General features: G+C 33.5%; 1 protein-coding gene across 2 annotated transcripts in view; it reads left to right on the top strand.

The window, feature by feature from the left end:
• LOC123720382 (nephrin) overlaps positions 1-18,855 on the top strand; it is a 138,142-nt gene that overhangs the window by 81,992 nt on the left and 37,295 nt on the right. For both annotated transcript variants that reach the window (XM_045676968.1, XM_045676967.1), the window contains exons 7-8: positions 1,876-1,991; positions 9,892-10,045. In XM_045676968.1, the coding sequence (XP_045532924.1) occupies positions 1,876-1,991; positions 9,892-10,045 (270 nt within the window). The remainder of the gene's footprint in view (positions 1-1,875; positions 1,992-9,891; positions 10,046-18,855) is intronic.

Below are 18,855 nucleotides of genomic sequence, written 5' to 3' on the forward strand. Positions count from 1 at the left end.
GATGCGACGGATCGACTTTCTCTGCATTTATATTGATTTGGTTTAAAAAATACCTCTTTACTAAAACGTATTTTTATTAAAGATTTACACCTTAATGATTTTGAGGCGTACTTATTGGCAATGGAATGTCAAAGAAATACATGAATAAAGAAATGAAATGGAGTTGGAATAACCGTGTATAGTTGATCGTATCCATGTATTTTTATTCCTTGATTAGATGTATGGCTCCGAAGTTAGACGAAGTTGTGAATTGATGGCGAAAACTCAGGTTTATTTACTCACGTGAAGTGATAGGCTATGTACTAAGTAAACTTCACTCAGTAGTGTGAAATAGTATTTATTTATATATTTAATTTTAATATAACACTATTTAGATGACTTATTTATATTATTGTTTGATAGAATTTATTTCTAATGGCTTTCTGAAATTGTAAAATATAAAATTTTGTTACTTTATTTACTTAAATCATTTCGATTATTTTACAATATTCGTGTCCAACCAGTGACTCAAGAATTTACAGTTATGTATTAAAATATATTTCAATCATTTTAATTTGTAAAACTTTAAATTTTTTTATTGGTTTTATAAGTAATAAAAATACAAAATATGTACTTTTGTCTTGATCCATCCAAATCTCAAGATAGGTCTGGGTTTGTTAAGGATTTTACATTCGCGCTGACGTTGACACTTGACACTTGTCGTCGAAACGATACATGTCATTATTTCGGCTCGTGCATGCGAAGTAAGCAAAACTGTCATCATATCTACTGCATCCTCTCTTATATGAATACATTATTTTGCATTTAAATCGCTAGACTTAAGTTTATACTACATATTAAATATAAAATTAAAACAACAATTTCATTGTTATATGGATGATAATACGATAAAGTTCTTATGTTGACATTATATTTTTTTGTGTCACTGAATCGTTTTTATATCTGAGATTTAGAAAACGCCGCCGCCGTTTCTCGCTTTGCCGCACCTAACGCCGTTCTCTTGCCTCCATCAATGTTCCAGCTATTTCGGAGCCAACAGCTCAGCAACAGCAACAGATGCTACTTGTGTGGATACATTAGCCCCGTCCCACGTCGCTCGGACAAGCAAAAATTGGGGCGGCCGCAGAGAAGGCGGAAAATATTAATCGGCTCAAATATAAAATTATTTCCTTTGATATTGTGTCCTTTGGAGTGGAGACTCTTGGCAGACAGGCGCTTATTAAAGATTTAAGTTGGCTCCTGGTAGATTTTGTTTTTATTATAACTATTTAGGTTAAGAAAATTGTAAATTCTGTACATTTGATTGTTAGGTTTTAATAAATGATTAATATTAGATAAAGATAAGTTAATAATGTATAGGTTATAATAATAATCTTACGTGTAGTAACAACAAATTTAGCGATCGTGATACGTATGAAAATGGGAATTCTGAGCCTGAGCCTAATAACTGAGGAATTATAATCTAACATAAATGCCGTATACCGTCTAAACGTTTAGAATATTATTCCATATACAGATTACAGAACGTATGAACTAGCAGCTAGTGCAATATACGATCAATACGATGTCCCATTTGAGGCTGACATAAACTAAAAACTAGTTTGGATTTAAAATTCGGTTTACACTTGCCATAATTCCTCCCGTCAGTCGCACAGGGTTTAATCTCAACGAATCTCGGGAGAGGAATTTATTTTTAAAAATGTTGAAAATATCAACTCGAAATATTACCCGATCGAAACGTAGAGCCAATTTATAAGTAGTTTATAAGCTTTACTAGTCTTCTCATAGTGTTTCTACCATCTTCATATATGAAATGTCCAGCAATTTATGATGTCTTATATAAAATATTCTTGATACTATTTCTATATGTCCCAGGGTCCACTTCAAAGCTACCTCAGAAGATGACTACGCAGACTTCACATGTGAGGCGAGACAGGAGGCATTGCATCGAGACTCGCCTATGAGGAGTACTATACAACTCAGCGTGCTTTGTAAGTACCCTTAAAGCCTTTTCGTTACAGATATTTAAATTAATTATTTTTTATATTGTATGCAGTGCTACACAAATTCACTTATTTAGAATTAAATTACATTTAGCAGGGATTAATTTATTAATCTACTGCTGAAGATTATTTAATGGGCGACGGGTTGTACTAATGCTGTTATTTTATTTTCAAAATCCACAATATTTGCATATTAACGCCCTAATTTGTATCGTAGGTACATGGAATCATCAAACTAAAAGAATAATAATAATAAAAGCCTCACTAACCAAATACAAACATTAGCATACTTTTTAACTATATTTATCTATTTGATTATTTTTACACTAGTTATCAGTAGCCAGTTGGGCGGATCGTCTTTCGACATAGGCCTCTCCTCGTTTTTTCCACTCGTCTCTTCGAGCTGATCTTCTCTATTGTACTGGTCGATCGTTTTCCTGTCGCTTTATTTGATGGCCTCTTTTCCCTCTTCCATCTCTGGGATACGATTCTATGACGTATTTCGTCATAGAATCGTAACCGTTGCCCAGTCCAAGTCCATTTAAGTTATTTTGTTACTGTCAAGTATGTTCAACATACTCCGTTCTATGTCCCGTTGATAAAGTGTAAGTTTCTAAATTAAACAAAAATAAATGTGTGTGTAAATATGTATGGTTGTTGCAAAAACTTCTGTAAATAAAATTACGTCTTCTGAAAAAAATACCTCACACATAAGTTACCAAATAGTCTTCAATTTGCTTCATTAGTTCCATTCGAAATTACAAGTAAATACCTAAATATATCCTAGCTCTTATAAATACAAATATGTTTGGGACACGCAGCGTGGGGCGACCTAATTTCGTTACAAATAACGACGCGGGAGATGTTATTTTACATTATTTTTAGTATTTCTCTTCATTGCGAAATTGTATATCTCGAGTACCAATGATGGAATTGCTTGTATAATAAACTAGTTATTTTCCGAATAAACTCACGAGGACAGCTTAGTTAGTAAAATATATCAGTAAAAAATTATAATACAGACCGAATATTACAAGACAAAAGAAGAGGCCAAAATGTTAAAATTCAATAAGCCACGCAATCCCATACAAAAGCAGCCATAGATTAACTAAGATAAAACGCAGACACGTCAAGGCAATTTGTTGCCGCCAAGTAATTGTCTCATAAAGGCACGATGAGTGAATCCACGGCTAATCCCTAATAAGTGCCTCCATTCATAACTCGCCATTTCTTATGTCCCAAGTGACACTTTCCCGTGTCCAACTCATATTTTTCTTGCAAATAAATTTAACGATTGTTCTAATGGTTGAGATTATGAGATATATCGAGAAAAAACCTTGTTGATTTTAATATTGTTTTATAAAGGGCCTGCGACTGAATGGCGAGCCTAGAGTGTTCATGGCATCACTAAGATGAGCCTTGTGCCGATTTGTGCATATTATGCCATCCTCGTATCCACGTTCGATGTTCAAAAGTTTAGTTATTTTAATTAAAAAAGACAGTAAACATTCCTGCGTTCCACCATCACGTGAATGAGGAAACTATTCATCTACTTGACACCACGAGCCTAGTGTTAGTGTACGTTAGTATTAAGTGCTGAACAATAAGTGAAAAAATAGAAAACAAGAACAAAGTAACTTCCCTTTAATAGAGACACTTTCTTATGCTAATATCCTTATTATTAAATTACGTTAGACTTCAATTACTTATTAGTCTTAAGTTAAGCTAGATCGTAATGATCCACGATGTGTTGGTAAAGACACATGTATACAAAAAAAAACCTGGTATCGTATATGTGTTCCTGTTCTCTTTAGGGAAATATAATCCACAATTTCCATTATTCCAATTAATTTTTCTTGCCTCAAACCCGCGGCTCAATGTGCCAAGGTGATCAGAATACCAATTATGCAGACGGAATCGATCGTTTAATGGCGCATCAATAATTCATAACTCGATGTCACTTGATTCGTTTGTTCAACTCGTTTATTACAACCCACTTGCCATGTTGGTAATTAGTAAAGGGATTGTTTGTTCGATAGGTGTTTTTAATAGTATGGCCAAACTGTCTGTCTCTTCTCAATACAGCGTAAACACGATTTGTATGTCAAAAAGAGGCGAAACAGCATAGTTAATTAAAAGAGAAACATTTACAATATAGTTTTTATGCAGTGTTTTTAAAAAAGATTACATTATAGGGTGTTTCACGAAAAAACCGTACCAATTCTTGAAAGGCCGGCAACGCACTTGCGAGCCTTCTCGCAATGTGAGTGTTCATGGGAGGCGGTATCGCTTAACATCTTAACTTCGCGCTTAACGCTTAACATCGCGGAGGCAAACTCTTGCCCGTTTGCCTCCTATTACATAAAAAAAACAAATCTTAAAAGGCCGGCAATGTTCGTCCTCAGGCACCGATATCACTTAACATCAGGTGAGCCTTCTACCCGTTTGCTTCCGGTTCTATAAAACATTAGAAAAGTCGTATTTAAAAAGTTATTATGATTTTTATAACATCCTTATTAATTTACGTTTTTAATACTTTATTCTGGTCTTGCTCTAGTTCTTAGTTTTAATGAGTAATAGATAAGGGCATTTGGAAAAGGGCTTTTAGATGTGAATAGAATATTTGTACAAAGTACAGTAGATGATTCATAAAATACTGCAGCTTTACATACATCTATGAAGCACGTAAAACTTCAAAAATAGGTCAAAATCAAATCATTTATTTCAATTAGGCCTATTAAAAAAATACTAGTTGCACTTTCCGAAATGTAGTTTCATATCGATAAGAATGGGCAAGAAACTCTGTAATTACTCTTTTGAAATAGTATCTACAATATTTTGTATACATTGGTTTGATAATTATATGCGATGTACCTAGAATAAAAAAAATACTAAAATAAAATAGGCGCATGGTGTTAAGAATGTTTGAATAGTAAATTTAAACGTAATTAACTAAATTTATATTCAAAATCTTAAAAACTATTTCAGGTACAAAAAAATTTACAGTGGGGGATAATTAATAATTCATAGGCGAGTGGAGAGTGGGGGGACTCGCAAAATATACTTTGCAATTCCAAATTTGTTTGGACAGGCGTCGACAGCCCGAAATGTTCTATATTCCCTGCTATAAATATTTATATGTGCACGTCGGACCTAAGTTTTACATTTAATTTGGATTTTATACAAGGCAAGTTTTACTCACTTCATCACCTGTATCAGATTTTATAACTTGTGAAAATATTTTCGTGTTATCATTATTTGAACGCACAAATATACAGTATTTACAATATTCTTAACCTACATAGTAATAATAAAAATAATTTAAAATTAATAAACTAACTTAAATCTTTAATTAGCTCTGAACACTTGAACTGGCACACTGTAATGGAAAGTGCGGTACTGAAAGTGATCCGCGTATCCGTTGTCCCTTTTAATAGATTGAGTGTAAAATTGCACCGCTTGCATAGCATGTAGTTATTTTTAGTGTCGCCGCGGTTAATAGGCCATTATATGGAGATATACAGCGTGTATCACGGAGGGTGCTAAATTCCATCAGCCTGTATAATTACGTTGCTGTTTTCTTTCCCCTATGCTCGGGTTACGTAGGGATGTGCGGTTGTCGATAGAAAAAAAGCTGAATGAGAGACGATTTAATGAATTTTCAATATTTAGTGTTCTCTTAATTTTTTACCAAAGATAAATGACAAGTGTTGCAAAAAATTTACAAAAGTGTTCTTATGAATTTATTAGGTTAAATTGAGATTATGTGTTCGTTCTACAATCATGTAAGCATAGTTATCTGTTATATATGTATATGTTATTTATCGATAGAAATGAAATCCCTCAATCACTATCTCATTGATAAAAGTGGAATGAAAAATAAAGCAAAAATGTAACACAATGAAGTGTCGTATTAACTTTGAATACCGCGGGGGTGGTTTTATGTCACAATTTTACTCACACAAAACTAGGTCCTGTCTGACTATGTCATATACTTTCGCATGATATTTATAAATATTATATTGAGTATACGATCGTTCTTTTATTTCTTTGCTTATAAATGTATAACAGCAGTGGCTTCAGCGTGTGACTCTCATTCCTGATGTCGTAGATTCGATACCCGGCTGTGCATCAATGGTCTTTCTTTCTATGTGCGCATTGAATATTCGCTCGAACGTTGAAGGAAAACATCGCGAGGAAACCTGTTTGCCTTAGACCTAAAAATTTACGGCTGGATTGCCATGACTGGACTTGCCTTGATTGACAAATGATCATGAAGCTGATATAGACATCTAAGGCCCGGACCTAAAAAAAAGGTTGCGCCACTGATTTATTGTTATCTCAATATATTCTTATATATTTCTTTTAATCATACACAATACACTCAGGTATCAATCCATTCCTATTTCCATACCTTTACAATTCGCCCACGCAAGAATATATTCTTTACAAGTATTGAATAACGAATCCTTTGAGGAGAGAGTAAAAGAGTAACAATATTAAAAAGATTTTTCTTGGACAATAAACAGCTGGAGCAATAGACAACTTTGTTTCGGCGGAGCATTTGCAGTGCAGATTTAGATGTTAACCAAAGATAGTCCCTATTCTAAAATAGATACAAGCCAGCTGATTTTTGCACCCTTGTTGAAGAGGTCGTTTTGTTTACTATTAATATATGAGGTTATTCAGAGATTACTAAGAGTAGGAAATTAGTTAAAATAAGAGAAGGAAATTGTATAATCTATAGTATGTAATACTCGTACGTAACAACACGCTCGAACAGCTTGCTAATTCGAGTCACTCAATTACACGGTAGTGTAAACAATGCAGTTACTGCTTTAGGAGAACGACACAGATCAGTGCTTTAATAGGACTGTGTAAGTCAGTATTTAGATGAAGCATCGGTACTCGTCTGTCTCTTCTCATCACAGCGTAAATAAATAGTGTGTAGAAGAAAATTTATTCAAAATTTTGAAACTTATGGTTTATATTTGAATTAGTTTTTAAGTCAGACATGACACATTCCTCTATATTTGTAAACATACAATAAAGCTTTAATATCTTTAATTTTCCCTTGCATAAATATCAGAAAAAAAGTGAACCAATTTAAATTTATACCACATTTAAGAACTTATCATCCTCATTTAATTTATGGTCATTATGTTTTAGCTTTGGTTTTATTAAATCGTGTTTCTCACAGATGCCAAGACTAGGTTGTAATAATGCAATCTGCATTTAGGAAGACAGTATTACACGACGGTGTGACATCAGTCGCACAATGAGGGCTTAATTACAAACATAAACACCAAGACTCGCCTTAGAATTCTGTAAAATTAGTCCGTGTATATTCTAAAGTTTTAAACAGTCCTTTGTTCGTTCCGGTGTGATATAAAAAGAGATTTTTTTTGAATAAATATTTGTTTCAAGATCTAAATTTGTCAAACTTAAATATTATGAAGACTTTAAACTTTGTATTTTGGGTATGAGGAATATTGCTACGTTGCTTTATAGATAATTTTTAAGCATTTTGTGCCGATTTACACGAAACCATATGCAGCAACTCTTCCGCTAGTTTCGCAATTCCCGTCCACTCCCTATCGTTGCGAAGCCATGACTTTTTGGCTTCTCCCAACAAGCCTTTTACCCATTATAATTATTTAGAAGAGGTGGCAGTGGTCATCGCCACATGGCCCAAGTAAGTTCTACTGCATTATCAACCTACAAATAGATATTTAAGGCCCTCTGTATATAATACATCCTATTGATTGCTGAAGCCGATTTCTAATTTAAAAAAATCTCTAGCCCTAAAGAAAACTATTTTAATATTCTTAAACGGAATCTGTTAACATCCAAATGGCCATCATCTTGTATATTCGCGTGGAAAAGTGTTGTGACATCGCTGTAAATAAGGTTTTTCTTTGAGAAAAATGAGTCGACCTTTTAAATTAAATACGCAATTTGAAAAATTAAACCCTCCCGTTTAAGGTTCAGTGAGAAATGAGATCAGAGGAGCGCCAAGAACGGGTATTAATAACTTCTACTTGTTAAAGAAAGTACTTAGGTATTTGTTGAAATGCTTATGAAACTTCATTCACTGAGAAAATGGTTAACAACGCTTCAGAGATATAGCTAGTACCTAGTCTAGCGGCTTGCCTCTGCTTAGCGTCGCTGAATATTAAATTTACAAACATATAAAAACAATGTGTTAATAACTATATAATATTTGTATAGACGTCTGTATGAGAAATAAATTTAAATAAAATCTTACGAATAAAATTCTAGTCGATGATGAGAGCTGGACAATTCGTTTGTTCGATTAAGCCACTGACGACCGGTTCCCCATGCTTTACATATGCCTTCACTATATAGTACAAAGATAGAATAAGTAGAAGTATATATGCTAAAAGAGCGTTTTAACATATAATCGTAGCGTAAATATAATATTTTCCTACAATAAAGTTCACAAAAAAGAGTGCGACTTTACATGAATTACATACAATCTAGCCTATACATTATATTATGGCCTATACATAATATTATGTTGACTTAATTTTCTACAATACTGATGAATGAAGCTTAAGACATTAACAGTCTTAGGGTTCGACAATGTTTTGACACTATTTTCGTGTGTCCGAGATACCGCACTGGCACTTATATTCAATACTAGGGTTATTAACTTAAGAGGATTAGTTCTCTTTCGGCGTCTTGTTCCTGTTGAATCAAGAAGATTGATTGCCTCAGCATATAATATGAACAATATAATTACGAGACAAAAATAAAAGAATATTAACTAAATCTCGACTGTACAAACATTACCTGTTCATCCCTAACTTTCTTACTAACTACTAACTCATGTGAAACTGATCTAAAATTATCCTGATTCATGTGCACTTTATATGCTTTATATGCATCGTTTTTACCCATTAGTTTGCTATTATGTCTTATGTATTATTGCACTTCTTGCTTACCTGATCTAATTTATTTGCTAGTAGTTGCCTAGAAAAAATCACTCGAAAGCGACAAGGCCGTCAGTTGCCCTCTATTTCATTTTAAATACACAATTTTCTAACCTAATATTGAAAGTAGGAGTTAGTGAATTCAGATCCAATGAACGAAATTAAATATTTTTCTTTAAATACTTAATTGAACAATTATTTAACATTATTTTAGTATAAAAGGACATTTATTTTAATGCCCAGTACATTTTATAAGCTTCTCAAACTTGCAAGTTGTCCCCCACAATACCGACAAAAATTCTTTCGTTTTTTCAGTTCACGCTTAGCCGTTTCCAGTATTTACAACGTCCCTTTGATGCGCAAAGGAAAGATTTGTTTAACCTCTGAGGCTTCATTCTAATGAGTTTTTGATATTTTTCCATTCTTTCCCTTCGAATTGTATTTTTAGAGATAATATGTTAGATCTTGAGGGATTTTTAGATTCTTTTACTACGCACTTTCAAATAGTAAACACATTGAATTAATGTGAACACAGTCACTTTAGTAACGGTCAACTTTTTTACCACTATACGATTGGCTAAAATAGAAAAAAACTATTGACTTTGTTTAATTAAAAGCCTCAAGCTCGGCCTTCTCGGAGGCTTTTCTTGATATGTTTTATTGGTTGGCAATCACTTTTATCATTCTTGACTTAGTGTTCCATCGAAGACGGGTGTTTATCATAAAATGTAAAATTAAATAGTGGAGATTTTTACTATTTCGTGTTTACAATAAACTTCATGATGATAGTAGTAGTAGAAAATAAGAGCTTTATCTAAAAGGTCGCTGAATAGCGATAGGGCCGCCCGTTGAACTATATACTTTTTATACTCTATAAATTGTTATTATCTGCAAATAAGTGTGAGTAGATAAGTAAACCTTTCATTTTTCAGATCCTCCTGGCGCCCCCTATATTGAAGGTTACGCGGAAGGTGAGACCGTGAGACGTGGGCAAAGCCTAGAGCTGGTCTGCAGAAGTCGAGGCGGTAACCCACCAGCTCAGCTCATCTGGTATAAAAATGGCGAACAAATCAGAATGGCTTACAGGTAAGTTTATTAACTATTAATGATATGTATAATCTACTAATTAATTATATTTATAGATAAATATTTCTAAAGATCAGAAAGGACACCTTTCACTTTAGAGTTAATATAACCCCGGTTAATAAACCCTACAAATTTTATTTTTTGAAAGACGTCAGGTGTGATATTTTTATGAAACATGGATCATTTGAGGAAACTTTCAAAATACTTTTAAATTACAGTAGAAGAGCCTTCAATTGGTGAAGTAATTTACTAGCTTATTTATATATTCGACACAAACGAATTTAACATAAATACTCAGAACTATAAGATATACCAAAAAAATAAATTTTTCTAATATTATTTCTAATAAGGCATACGTTAATTGGTATTTACCAATTATTTATTTCTTAATAAACTACTATACTAACAAAAAAAGGTTCAAATATTAACAAAAGGGATAAAATTATTCAATTTGGCTGTGTTGTGTGGTGGTGTAAAAGTCAGGGTATGTACGAGATTTATATAATAATAAAGCCTTTTTTGTTTCCATATAATTAAAATCCATTTCAAATGTTGTAAGTATTTACTTATAGCTAAATGTTAGTAGTAATATGTTAGTCATCTGAGGATATGGACCCCTCTTCCCACACTCTTACACATACAACACTTACCACATGTCTCCATCATTGCCAGTCCTGCAAGCATCTATAGCAAGTCATCAGCCTACCTTCTTGGCTTGCCCACTCTTCTTCCCCAGGGTGATCTCCTCCATTCTGTTGTCTTAATTTACCAGTAAACCCCATTTAAATAAATGTTATATACATTAACATATTCGAATATCCACAGCAGAACTTACGTAAAAAGATAAACCGATGCAGCGTCAATTAAAACATGAATCGAAACCGCAATTACAAAAACTCAAATTAAAAGTCAAAAGCAGATCTATCCAGGCGGAATACCCTATCAAAACTTCTCCGTTTTTGCTTATAACGAATAAAAACCCCCGTTGTACCCCTCTTAACCCCCTAACCCCTCCCAGACGTTTCGGGGATCGTATTAAGCTGAGAACAGATAGGGCGTATGTCTCCATGATTTATGTAGTAGGAATAATGATGTGCTGTGGTTGTCGATGTCCTTCTTGACTTCTGAAGTTATTAAAGAAATTAAATTCTCCCACATATAAAAATATTAATTCAAGCAAAATATTATTGTCATTGCTGGTTTAAGTTTAAGAGCTGAAAGATAAAGACCTTAATTATGTGACGCTATATAAAAATCTGGTATATTTTATTTGAATTGAAACAAAGCATCAAAATATAAAATTACTTAGGATCAGTACAATAAAGGTACGGAATATAAAGCTTGATTAAGGAAGTAAAACTTTATATACTTTTAAATAAACGTATCATACTTCAGTGCCTGTGAATATTTTTAATGCTATCTTACTTTTTTAATTTCTCATCATCACCATCTCATCTTACTCGACAACTCAGAGTACCACCGTATTTTATAATGAAAATGTAGCACATCCAAAATACCTCTGAATATTTAACGTTTAATTTGGCCAAAGAAAGGTATCGCATATAAAAACAAATATAGTTTAATCAACTATAATTGGTCTCTTGGGTACGACCTTAATTAATGAAAGTTACACCGGTCAATAACCGTTTATTAATTCATATATTTTAATAAAATATCACTATAAGCAGTATTTTATATTAATTTTCTAAATCAACGCTAGACTTTTGATAATTGGGCACAATTACGTTTATATTTTCTTGACGTTTGCTTAATTGAAAATTTTGCTTATTTCAATTTCATTTTGGCAAAAGAAATGAGAATTAATATTTGGGACTAAACTGTTTTTAGATAGTTTTATATCATTGTTTTTGTTATACCGTAGCTGTTTAAAATATTTGTTAATCAATTGCAAGTATAAATATTGCTTTAATCTGTTAACAATTGGTTCAGTCTAACAAACGACCATCTTTTTCAATCATCGGATTGTTTTCGTACCGACACGGTAGAAGTACCTCATTATATAATATGTAAGTATAGGTTAAGATGAACATCATTTTAATTAAGAATTAAATAGATTTTTATCTTCTATCTGTAATTATTATTAAGATTTTTACAAAAGGCAATGTTAATCGATAAGGGTGACATGACTATCGATAAAAATTTGTTTATGGACATCACTTATGAAATTGTATTAATATCTGCATAACGGCACCAGTAGCTGATTTATGCGATAAATGCATATCGGATAGTGATGCACTATAACATCTTACGTATTATTTAAATATTAAATTTGTATTCTTTATTATTCTAGTTTTTGATTTTCATATGTTCTTTTTGTTAAAAATACCCGCAACAAATATATTGTGAAAAATAATATATAACCAATTATATTTTGTTAATAAATAAAACAAATACAGTAAAACCTCCTATAACAAGGCAGATTAGTTCCGCGTTTTAGGAAACGCTTGTAGGAGTGTTCTCGTATAACGCGCTTGTATGGCCATATAACGCATTATGCACAAATGGTTCACGTTTAACTTTTCTCGTTAAAGGGGATTAAAATAAATTATATTATGAACGAAATAAGTGCGTACGTGTTACAGTGCAGAAATATAATTCGTTATATAGGGGAATACTTATACGTGGTACTGAAATCGCGTAGTATGAAAATGCGTAATGAGAGTACCGTGTTATGAGTGGTACACTGTTAAACCCTTATTACGATTTAAAAGAAATTATCAATAGATCCAATTTACAATACGAGGCACTTAAAAACCTAGGAGTATATAAAAACTTTGCATTTAGCTAATTAACGCGAGCATTATACGAAAAGCTGGACCCTAATTAAAAATAAAGCAACCCATTCACTGCTCCATCTTAAATCATATCATTACCAGCGATCGCAATTCAAATAGCGAACTCAAACAATTTCTTCAACCCCTTTCAAGTCGAATTTCAAACAAATCGAGCGTACAATAACGAGTCGATTGCGTCCGGAATAGTTTAATCGATAGTCGATAAGCGAAAGTACAACACTAGACAGGGAATGGTAACAATAATATTATATTGTTCACCTGCTTTCGTTATAAGTTATGATAAAAAACAAAGGATAGAATTGGTATTCGGAGGAAGAATCTGATTTACGGAGATATATTGCAGGTTGTTGAACTTTTCATTGTAACTATTTGATTTATTGGAACAGATTCGTAAATGGGAGTTCTCTATTTTTCCTCATATGCAATACTGCTTACATCTCTGGCTCCCAGCTTATTCTTTTTGTCCAAATTCAGCGAAGGTCTTGTCGATTTATAAATTTCCTATGTTTTACCGATCGGTTTGATTCTGTCTCTCTACTCAAAGATATTGGGTCCCTATGTGTATTCTACAAAGTGTACTATGGAGAGTGTTCTGAAGAGTAGGGGTTGATCCCTCCTGCCTAGTTTCAACACCGTGGTAGCCGTATCCATTCAACATTTCATCAGCATCACCGTGATGGCAGGACACTTAATTTTGCGAACTATGTTCTCCTGGTATACCCTCACCCGTCAAAGTCCGGCAACGCACCCACAAAAAATTGGTGTGGGTGCGCCCAAAATGGGCTGCGATGACTGCCCTTTTTGGGCGTTTCGTAGGCTCGTTTGCATTTGCCCTCTTCTATAAAAAAATTATAAGTATAGTGATTCTGGTTACATATAATACAATAAGTTCCTGGTCGCGTCTGTCCCTATGAACGCTAAGTGTGTTCCTAAGGGTTCCTAATTAATCGACATATAATGTTATGTTCGATGGAATAAAGCTTGCCAGAATTCGAAATCCTCTTGGACGAAACTGAGGACAAAACCAAGTAATAATCTATAAAGTTTTTTAACAAAAGTAGTTGCCATGTTGTGAATGGGTGGAGCTTTACCTGTTTCGCAGAAAAACAGCTCGTTTGTATTGTCAGCTGAAAAAGGCTCAAATAAATGTCATCATAGAGAAAATAGATTTCGGCATAAATCTAGACAGAGGGATTGCCGATCCCAATATTGGGTTAAAGGGATAAATAATGCTCTCCGACGCAAAGGGAAAACCTTCGCAAATCCGAGCCAATAATAACGTTATTCGGGAGCGTGACACTGAATGACAGCCGTCATGTGCGCTGTAAAGGGGTGGGACGAGGCGTTTTTCTATTGTACCATTCGTAGTTATTACGAGTCGTTACATTACTTGTTATTATATACTGGACGTTAATTAAGGGTCTTGTTTTACGAACTATATACGTCATTATATCTGTAGTATAGCTATTTACAACGAAAGTAGTGGTAATACATAAGCATAATGGTTCCTTTTCCGCTCATTATATTTTGATATCATGTCATATAAATATTCTTAAAACCTTGTGCTTCGTATTCTTTTGGTGTATCGTTCTCGTATTCGTTTTCTTCTCCATTACTGGAGGTTGGCCGTCAGTCTCGTGAACGCTTCACCAGATGCAGCAACTCTTCCGTAGTGTCAATCCGTTCTGTCCCTAACGCTGTGAAGCCATGTTTTCATCCTTCTACCACCAAGCCGTTTACCCTGAATTTTACCCATTATAATTATTGAAGGAGGATCACCTCCCAACTTATTTAATAACGTTAGAAAACTTCTGTGGTGCTGCACTTTGCATTATATCTAAATTAATGAAACAAGGATATTGCTTATAAATTAGTACATTATTACTACATCATTTCGTATTTAAGGTTACTCAGACCAAGTTTTGGAGTCTCGTTACCCCGGCAACCGTTCATTTCCGACCCCAATTATTAACTATGGGAATTAATTTGTTTCGAATTTCCTATTTTAAGTGACCCTACCCTATACGACTGATCATTCAATTAAATTTTACTTATAGCCTGGTAATTGAAGATTATAAGCGCGAATATGCGTTACTCAAAATTGTGGATTTTGAATATATAATATTCATTGTGTTGACGTATCAAACGAATTCAGGGTTTGCCTGAACGTTGCAGGTGGAAAGTACGTTAACCACATATCCAGAGACACCAATATTATTAAATAACTGTTTGTATACCTATTTAATGAATAGAATATATTAGAATCTGTTAGAAAAGCATCAGACATAATTCCCATTATCCGTGATTCGGTGAAAAACGAAAGAATATTATAAAGATATCGAACCAAGGAAATTAGAATGACCCGTAGGAAAATTTATTCGGCGGAGAGTGACTTTTATTACTTTTCGTATTAGTCTAAGATCCCACAGTCGGACTTCCAATACTTCAATATACGTTTATATTTTTAGGATTTGTTTTAATTTTATTCAGAAAAAAAACACTTTCAAACAAAAATATTTTATATGAGAACTTAATTAAAAGAATTGCACGTCGACATCGGACCTTTCTATTATTTTCTAAAGTTATTTTTTTTAATTATATACATAGAGCCTAACCCCTTAGTAAGACCCTTGGTTAACCAAGCTGTGAGTGGCTAGGTAGATCAACTAAATATGTTTAAAGTATGTGCTTTCTTGTTCTCTCTACGTATATTTACTACATTCAACTACAGAACTCATGATCCTATCAAAATATTGATAAATTGCATTTGATTAAAATCAACGATGTCTGATCTCGTACTATATAACTCGGTTTTATTACGTTTTTTATAAATTACTTTTATTGCATAATAAATTTCTCGTTCGCGGGGATATTGATGGTGTTTTCGTGATTTTTCCTCTTAACAAGATGTTTATAGTTGTCGATTTTCTACGGTTCAACCCTATTAAATGTGATATAAGATACTAACGGAAACTTTTGTGTCTGACTTGGGAAATTCAGTGTAAAGTTAAGCGGCCGTATTATAGCGGATTATTATACCCGGCTGGACCGATTTGAATGATTTTTTTTTGCCCTGGATGGTTTTGATTCATAAATCAACCCAGCTGATGTAGCTGCAGTCGGTAACTAGTAACACTAACACTCTTTATTTAAACAGCAAATAAACAGCCGGTATATTTATAAATCTTCTGTGCATGTGTTCGTAATTAAACTCCTAAACGGATGGACAGATTATGATGAATTTTTTTGTCTGTTCAAATGGAGTCGTGGATGATTATTAGATTTTAGTTTATAGTATTGTCTTTGGTTAACATAGCTTTTACAGATTGAAAGAAAACAATTTTTTAACCGGATTAAAGCTATTTGTATTATTATAAACTTATAATTATTTACATAATTTTAAATTTAAATTTTGTGTGCTTCACAGCGTGCGTAGTCACGGGACTGAAGACAAAAGGTGTTGAATGTCGAAAGTATCACAGCTGTAGAGAAAGTTGTGTTATCTGTATTTTAGTCGATACCAACTCCGGGGAAATAAATACAGATAACACAACGTCGGAAAAATTTAAATTTAAAATTATGTAAATAACTATAAGTTTATAATAATACAAATAGCTTTAATCCGGTTCAAAAATTGTTTTCTTTCAGATTTTAGTTTAGTATGTAAGACGTGTGTATAGAACAACTTCTGTCGGATCCGTTAGTATGGTAATAAGATCGTAACCATGGTAACGGTACTAAGTTTAATTCACGCCTAATACAGGGGCGTAGTAGTCTAGCTCGAACCGTCTAAAAGTTACCAGATATTATGTAGCGTAGCTTATATCCCCTTTACCTAAACACCTTACTGGCCATTTTTTCGAAACACTGTTAATTATATTTCTGCTACTAAGCAATTCAAGTACCTGGTACCAATATTAATTTTACGGTCAGTATCCAGTCTCAACCGAAATATATTAAAAGTTTGTAGGTTTTAGTAAGTCAATGTCTAAGTGGGAGACCAAGTTAGCGATATCTTCCATCTTAAAATTCATATCCTCAAAAGAAAATTCAAATATAGTGTTAAACGTTCGACAGGAAGCTCGTAAAAATGTCGTCGGTCCATTGTCGATATCGATAATCGATATGGCATAGTGATGTATTCTAGCGGACAATTTTATCAAAGCCAATGCAACGTTTATTTGGGATAGTTATAACTACCGGCAAAACGAATTTTCAATTACTGCAGTGTATTGCAATTTGGTGATTGCATTGCCAATGTCTTTGTATATAACCACAAAAATATATCTATTTATTTGTTACAATAATGAAAATGTTTCTCTTATTTTTTCAATAATTTCTTTTTATCTGTCAAGTGAAATAGTGGAAGACAAAGCAACACTTTTCATGGTATTGTTACGCGTTCATGGTTTTGTTAATATTCTAATTAGCTTTTACAAAAATAGAGCAGTGTTGGCCTAGTGGCTACAGCGTGTGACTCTCATCCCTGAGGTCGTAGGTTCGATCCCCGGCTGTGGACCAATGGATTTTCTTTCTATGTTCGCATTTAACATTAGCTCGAACGGTAAAGGAAAATATCGTTAGGAAACCGGCATGACTTAGGCCTAAAGGCGGCGTATGTCGGCCACAGGAAGCTGATCCCCTACTTGATTAACTATTCGATTAACAAATGATCATGAAACAGTTACAGAAATCCAAGTCCCAGACCTAAAAAGGTTGTAACGCCATGGATTTTTTTAAAATATTAAGTTCGTAAACTGGGACACAGGTATTTTTTACTGAAAAGATTATTCCAAATATTATTATAATAAATAAACACATTTTTATCTATTTAATTACTATTGTTTCGTATTTACACGGAGAGTTCTCTAAGGCATTTTTTTATCGTGGATCTTTATATTGAGAACCGATACGAATTAGAGCCCCTACAAGAAAATATCGTACCATATCCTTTAACGCTGGCGACACACCCTTCCAACGTTGCTGGTTATAATCATCACCCAGTGTTTTAGCTCTTTTAATATTAAATATGATCGCTATTAGAATTTCCACAGCGAAGTTTACAAGCACACACGCTCATAAGGCATTCAACGTTTGAACAAGTTTTATTCAAAGCGTTTCCGACTTTGTTTGTGGGTATGACGATTAAATCTTAATTACTTAACCCTTAAGGACTTTATACAGGGTATCCCCCGATGAATGCCATTGCGAACCGTAGTTAATGAAAAAGAACTGAAAATAAAAGAGTTCTAATCAAATGCCAGTTCATCTGCATCGTGTTGATATCCGAGAGAATATAGTAAAATTTGTACACAACAACCTTTTTCTTTAACCTTGCGAAAATAAGTGTGTTAAGTGGGAAGCGTATTAAAAATAGTATAAAATTCGTTGGTATACATGCACATGATTACCCTCATCTTGCCAGGTAGACAGCTTAATATCTCCTTCAAAGCCTTCAACAAATTTCAACGATACAATATAAAAACTCCCACACTATATTTAAATGCCAAAAGGAAAATAGTTCACACGTCTTATCACGTATAAGACGTTTACGGTCTCAGTCAGCTTAACCCCGGAATCGAACCGACGACCCTCGCGCCCCCTAATCCTGACATCATTAATCACTATGTCACGGCTTTTTATGCGACGATTTACGATGTAAAAAGTGGCGAGGTGGATTTTGCTTCTGATGTATTTTATATTACGATTTTGAATTTATAAAGTTGATTTTTGATAGATTTGAAAAGTTAAAATAACACATTTGACTAACATTCCACTGTATATAATATAGTCCAATGGTATGAAGATAATGGACTTTTTAGCTTTTCTATCTATGTGGGCCAATAATACTTGCCGGTACGGCGAAGACAAACATCGCCAGGTGACTGACACGTGTCGAAAAATCGACAACGTTTGCCAGGCAAAGGAGGCTGATTACCAAAACTGCATTATCTTTTAAAAAAATTCAATACAAATAGAGGCTTAACCACATAT

Source organism: Pieris brassicae, chromosome 2, assembly GCF_905147105.1.
Source record: "Pieris brassicae chromosome 2, ilPieBrab1.1, whole genome shotgun sequence".
Lineage (NCBI taxonomy): Eukaryota > Metazoa > Arthropoda > Insecta > Lepidoptera > Pieridae > Pieris > Pieris brassicae.